Genomic DNA, 6,950 nt, shown 5'->3' with positions numbered 1-6,950 from the left:
GCGTCGCGTTGCCGCGTGTCCGCTCGGCCGGCGACGGCGACGCGCCACTTCCGGTTAACCGAGTTTTCACCCCCTCTCAAACGGGAGGGAGAAACCGTTGTATATCCGCGGTGAGTTCGCCATCACGCGTGCGAGACATGGGAAAACGTGCGTCCTACGCAGCGCGAATCGCGGGGATTATCCTCGACGGATGCGTCGCGAATGTACTAAATTTTGATTCGTAAAAACTGTTTCTTCGCGTTCGCGTTTTCAAGAATTCCAAAGTGTGTTCCCTTCGACTATATAGAAACTTCAGCATGTGATGAAGAATTTTTTAATCGAGCGTGAAGTCTCAAAAGAACCGGAAGTATATGTGAAATCTGAAAAGGTCTTGAAAAATTAAGAATACCATTACCTCCTTGCATCGTTTTTTTTTCTTTATTATAGATTCATTGACTCTCTTGCGCGCAACTTTTAATTTTGGGCATTAACTGTTTGATGATCAAGCTTGAATTAAGCTTCTGTTGAAGTAAAATTTACGCTTATTTCCTTACCTAGCTATAATTATCTAACAATAAGTCAATATTATCAATTAATGTTCATCATCAGTGTTTTTAAGCATAATCCGGGAAAAGCTCCTTAATTTTTATCAATTCAATCTCGTTGTCAACCGTCATCTGTGCAACACCCTGTTCTTTGGCGTATTTGATATGAGACGGCAATTTATTTGGATTCGCGAAAATGATTCGCTCACCTTGCACCTTGTGTTTCCTTACTTGCGCTATTTCTTCCTGTTAGAAACATCATTTATCATTAATTATCTTGCCAGTTATAGAATGCTCATTAATTTACGCGAGATTTATGAGGGTATACAGAGTGTCCTTAAGATATTTTAATTTCAGATTTTTTTTCTTTTTATTGCGAGTAGATAAATTACGTTGATGAAGCCTAGTCAAGCGTTTTAGGAACACCTTGCTTGTACAAACAGTGAAGATTTAGGTACTCAGAGATATAGAATGGAGATTTACCTTTGATTCACAATCAAAACAGGCATTTAAAGTCGCCAGAACTTTGATTACTGTCGCATTTGAATTGCATTTAATCGCTGAAATTTGAAAAAAAGAGTGACACAAACTTTTATTGAAATAGTTACATTTCGTAAATATACATAATGCAGCAATAGAAACGTTAGGCATTTTGCTAATCCATTATTCTTGATGTTTCTTAATAACACCACCAATATCCGCGATATAAAAAGTATCTTCCAACTTTTCGCTTTTAACTAAGTCTTTAATAATATCCATGTCTTCTACTTCATCATCGATGACTCGTATTTTCTTGTAATTGAGGTGCAACATGATGAAATTAAGTATAAGAACAAAATTCAAGATCTTCCTACGAAGAGCATACATACTCGAACATTTATTGTTATTCCGTAGTTAAGACATAATTTCAAGTAATACCTTTGTAATCGTTTTTACGTAAATTTAGCTTGATAAACGGATACCAATAATGTAACAATTTTATTATAATATCCTCCGATGCGTTCTTAAGGAGCTACACATCCTTGCTCGCACCAAGTGTGAAGTAGACAACCGATCGCACGACTTCATTGCAAGTGACGTCTGATAATACGTCTATACGTTATAGAATATAGACGAAAAAATATAGGCCGCATTCAGCAGACACAACTGTTGAGTTCGTCTTATCAATACTCTGCGTTGATTGGTTGGTTCTAAAAGTAAGAGCCACGCACGTTCGACTGCTACTGAGCGGCTTAGTCTGCTGAACGCGCTTATAGTTTATACGTTCTATAATTTTGTTTTTGCTTTTTTGTTGTTTTTATAATTTTTATGTGCGATAAAGGATGCGTAATTCCGCAACGGCGCGTCGGAAGACACGAGTTTCTCTGAACAAAAATTAATTCTTCTGAGACTTACCACACTCTAAAACCGGAAATAAGTGCGCTTGATGAAACTGACGACTGATTGACTGGCACCAGAGATCATGAGATTCCGATATTTTATTATCAAGCTTTTTCAGAAGATTTCAAAAGAATTCGTGAGACTACTATACAGTGTCGAAGCTCGACGCGTTATGTCGGTCACAATAATCAACTGTCTTGCTGACACGCAGAAATCTCGTAAGCAAGTGTTATTGATCTTTATGTCTCTTTGGTCTTATATGTTTATAAAACATGTTATGCTTTTAAGAAGAGCGTCAAGAGAAGAAATCGGTTTTTTTATTTAATATAAGTCGCTTGTATTAATCGCGCTAATGAGCGTAATCAATTCATATTATGCTAAAAAATATTCAAATTTTGAACAAAAAAGTTAATCCTATCAAAAACTCTCTCTCTCTTTTTCTCTCTCTCTCTCTCTCTCTCTCTCTCTCTCTCTCTCTCTTCGGTTCTCTTACAAAGAAACTTAAAAATTTATATCTAAATAAAAATTTTACATATTAATTAGCTGTAAACATGCAAAAAGAGCGTTAAAAAAAATATGATTCTCAAGACTAATGTGTCATTTATACTTACGCAGCTAATTTCTTATTTAATAACTATAACATATAATCTATTATAATCAAATTTTTCAAAATGTCTCATTAGTTTTGCTTTTCTTTTATATGCAGAATTGAAATTATTTGATTTAAAATAAATAATAATAAAAATAACAAAAAAGAATTGTTGGCTAAAGAAGGGTAAATTGAGCAATTGGTTAAATGTCTAATTATTATTACTTTCTATTACAAAGCTGTGTCAAAATACATGAAAATTTTTAGTTATTAATAGAATTGTTTATTTGATTCTGTTCCTTTAAATTTTAGTTAGCGAAGATTCGTAGTTCATACTCAACCATTGTATTTACTCTCAATCAGTTTATAACTTAAAGGGACAGATTTTGAGGGACATATAATTAAATCTATAATACACTTAGCTCCATTTTGGAACAGCTTTATATTTTGTTAGGTTAGGTTAGGTTAAGGATTTATTCATTAAATTACTCTCGTCAAATTATATTGTCAAGCTACTGATATCGTATAAAAAAATAATAGTGATGTTATAAACTCTGTATATCTTATTTTATTTTTAATACCATTGACTCTTCCTAATAATTGGAATCACAATTGGGATTGGGTACCCGTTGAACGCACAGGATACAGATAGTGTATAAGCACCCATTTCTTTCCAAATTAACCAATCACCTATTTGAAGCTCAGGCAACATCACATTCTTGATAATTAAATCATATGAGTCGGCGGTCGGTCCCTATATGTTTGATAGGAATTTTTCTTCGCTTATTGGCTACGACGATAGATTAATAATTGCTTCTTATTAATTATGAATCCCTTTTTATGAATTATGAATTATGAAATATATATAGGATTACTTCGAAAAGTAATTGTGGTACTCTAGCTCGCAAGCCTAACAGTTCTTCTATGAAAGAATGGTAATACTCCACAGTTCATGTAATACATTCTCATCATTACTCTGTCCTTCGAAGTGATTTTCTTGGAATGTAAATACGAGGCTAAAGTGAAGCTGGAAGTTACATATAGTACCTTCCCGGTTCGCTGATAATCCTTATGCTAGGATCGAAATCCTGTATTGCGTCATTGATAATACTGACGAACTGCAGAAATTACCATAAATATATATTAACGAAAAAGGAATATGGGGATAAATATGTCGCAAAACTTTATTTAGCGTTACAAGCCAATTTATAATCAATTTTTTATTACTAGAAACTGGGAAAACCTCATTTTGTTTGATTTTTTTATGTCTGTATAATAGTGCTTTCATGTCTAACGTTTTAATCTAACTTCTAATAAAAGTAAGATGATGGTTATCGGATAGTAACTATAGGTATGTGTATGTTTACATACCTTGTCAACGTCCATTCCACTTTCACCCGGGAATCCACCACCAATGTCAATCAACTGCACCTTGTCGCATCCGATTGCCTTGGAGACGGTAATTAATTGTTTGCACAATGCGATCCCTCTGGCGTAAGCCTCGAGCTCCTCGCACGGGCTACCGACATGGAAGCTAAAGCCGTGTAAATTCAAACCGAGATCTTTCGTGAACTGTATCAAGCGCACAGTTTCCTCGTCCGGTTCGGAACCGAACTTGTGTCCCAATGGTACAAACACTGGCGTGTTTTTCGAGTCGCAACGTATACGTATGACTACCCTGTTGCACGGAGACATTCGGTAAATTTGTAAATTGATGAAATCAGGTTGCCAATATATATCCTATTGTATTGCTCTACTCACTTAGCTTCAGGGAAGATATACTTGTTCTTGTACAGCTCGTTTTCACTATCAACCGTCATTTGCTTGACGTTCATTCTCTTAGCATATTCTATATGAGACGGATACTTAGTAGGGTGCGCGAAAATAATTCGGTCGCCGTGTACTCCGTGTTGCATTACTTGCTCTATTTCTTTCTGTTGAGGAGAGAGAGCACAATTATTTTTAAATATTTTTGTTAAGTGATTAAAGAAAGATTTAAAAATTTACTTTAGATCCGCAATCGAAACATGCATTTAAAGCTGCCAGAACTTTAATCACCGTTGGATCCGGGTTAACTTTAATTGCTAGAGTTGAAAATAAAATTGATAGTATTAAAAATCCATGTTGTAATAAAGAGAGAGAGTGCATTATTGAGAATATAAAAATAAAGAATCCCAATACCAAAGTGTGGGATTAACTCTGGGTAACTTGGCGATCCATTCCTGATGTCTCTGTATGACATTACCAATGTCCGCGATATAAAAAGCGTTTTTTTGGCATTCCATGCTAGTTATTGTTTTTATGATGTTCATATCATCCTTTATATCTTCAAAGATTTTTATTTCGTCGAACGTAAATCGTGCCATTGCATGTTAAAACGTGTATTAGAATGAAATCTTCAATATAAACTTCCTGGAAATATTAAAGAATTTATTGCTTATTTTGACAGAGCACAAATTATACTTTAATAATTGATAAAGCGATACGCGCTGCAAGTATTTATACGTTTTTAAATTTTAAAATTTGAATATAAATTTTGATTTTGAAGACAAATTCTTATAGAATGTTTTTTAAATACTGTCCAATATTTTAGTTAATTTTATGAAGAAAAGTGTGTGTATGTGTATGCATGTGTGTGTACACAGTAAAAAATCGTGCGTCCAAATGTTAAAATTTTCTTGTGTTACCAAGATTTGACTATTATTTCAATGTACAACAGCTATGTTATTATTTTCGTAACATTTTCATGTGTTATATTAATGTCAACGTGATAACTTAACGCTTTATGTATGTCATTTAGAAATTGAATATTATTTTGAGTTCTTTTAACATAATTATTTTAAAAAATCAACACGCCTTAAAGTTATTTTAACATAAACAAAAGTTAAAGTAAATCTTTAAATAATCGTAAACTTTGACATACAAAATAATCAAATTTACTACAATCAAATGTTCAAAACAACATTTCACTTAAGTTGAAATAACTATCATTTATTCAAATATGTTATATCGACATTTTTTACAAGTTATTTTTACATTCTACTTAAAGTTAAAAGAACAAATATAAATGTAAAATATAGTGTCAATAAATTAACATTTCTAATTTGTCAACAAGTAACATACGATGAATGAGTTATTTTAACTCAAAATTTAGAGTGGACTTTCTGGGACATTTGAAAAATGTTACGATTAACATTTTATTTTTTACTGTGTATGTGAACATCTCAAAGCCCTCGTTTCAAGGTTGCAAGGTGTTAAAAATTCTATGAAATTAATTTTTTTCCGTGAGAAATAATTCTCGAAAAAGTGTTTTTTTTTTATTTCGAAGTGCTTTAAATATATCACCATAGTTTAATACATCATTTTTTAAAAGTTCGAATATTTAGCTCTATCTAAAATAAATAGAAAAATTGTAACAATAAAATTATAATAGGCGTATAAATATAAAAAGTTGACTTACTGTATTTTATAAATTGCAGCGCTTCTAGTTGGACAGAATTATCAAAAATGTTGTATACCATATATACATGCGGAACAAAATTTAAAACGCGAAATAATCCACACGTTGCAAGCAAGATCTTCTTATATATATTACATATATATATTGTTTTTTCACTTATGGCCTAACTAATACCCAGATATCTTAAGATATCTTAGTTGTTTTACAGCGTTTTTTATTGGCTGAGCTGGTGCGCATTCAGTGCACATTAAAGCCGTCGTACACAAACCAACGTAAAGTGTATGTTTAATATAAACGGGTTAAATCATGAAATCCTCAATATTCTTTATTGCACTATTTGGTAAAATATGTACTGGGTATTTTATCAGTCGAAATATTTGCATTTTACTTTAAATATTAGAGATTAAATCAGTGTATAACGGCTTTAATGTGCACTGAGTGCGCACCAGTTCTGCCAATAAAAAACGCTATTAAAGATATCTTTACGACGTTTTATGCAACATGCATGTTATCTGGGTACTGTATGAAAAATGTACGACTAATAGAATTTTACGAAACAACTACGTTAAGACAGACAAATAAGTAAATTTCACAGCCTGTTTTAACGTTTCTTATATGTCTGTTTTACGCTTCTCACTTTTGGAAGGTTCTATTCTATCTGCAATTGCAATAATTACTATTTCTGTAATAACTGCAATAATTAGCAGAGAATAACAGCGCTACTTTACGGACAAACTAATTATACGAGCTAAATAATTTAAAACGATTTTTTCGAGCATTTACAAGATGTTAAAATTATATTTAATAATTTCAATAATAGTATACAGTCGTTAACGTTTCGTGCCTTACTTGGCCTTATTTTGTTTATTAATTATACGAGTCTGAAGTTTGAAGAGGACTGTGACATTGATAGATTTTACTATCAATGTCACAGTCCTCTTTTTCGCGCTTCTAAATAGTCCAATCTAATTGTGATACTTTATTTCCAAAATAAAAA

At 32.5% G+C, this 6,950-nt stretch overlaps 1 protein-coding gene and 1 pseudogene across 1 annotated transcript; both read right to left on the bottom strand.

Annotated features, from left to right (window-relative positions):
• Positions 1-398: 398 nt before the first annotated feature.
• On the bottom strand, positions 399-1,729 carry LOC112466837 (antizyme inhibitor 2-like). The gene is made up of 2 exons (XM_025035168.1): positions 1,008-1,729; positions 399-770 (listed from the first exon to the last, which is right to left on the bottom strand). The coding sequence occupies exons 1-2, from the start codon at positions 1,173-1,175 to the stop codon at positions 594-596; spliced, it is 345 nt and encodes a 114-aa protein (XP_024890936.1). The 5' UTR covers positions 1,176-1,729; the 3' UTR covers positions 399-593.
• Positions 1,730-2,594: 865 nt separating this feature from the next.
• On the bottom strand, positions 2,595-6,309 carry LOC112466838 (annotated as a pseudogene).
• Positions 6,310-6,950: the final 641 nt, after the last annotated feature.

The sequence above is a fragment of the Temnothorax curvispinosus genome, unplaced genomic scaffold (genome assembly GCF_003070985.1).
Source record: "Temnothorax curvispinosus isolate PA1 unplaced genomic scaffold, ASM307098v1 QBEX01016588.1, whole genome shotgun sequence".
Classification (NCBI taxonomy): Eukaryota; Metazoa; Arthropoda; class Insecta; order Hymenoptera; family Formicidae; genus Temnothorax; species Temnothorax curvispinosus.
Note: the sequence above shows the minus strand (reverse complement) of the source record. Positions and strands in the feature narration are given on the sequence as shown.

Excerpts from the sequence above, each read along its gene's own strand:
- LOC112466837 (XM_025035168.1), bottom strand. The coding sequence starts at position 1,175 with ATGCCTAACGTTTCTATTGCTGCATTATGTATATTTACGAAATGTAAC. Across the intron at positions 771-1,007 it reads GTTTTGATTGTGAATCAAAG|GAAGAAATAGCGCAAGTAAG; the intron begins GTAAATCTCCAT and ends TGTTTCTAACAG.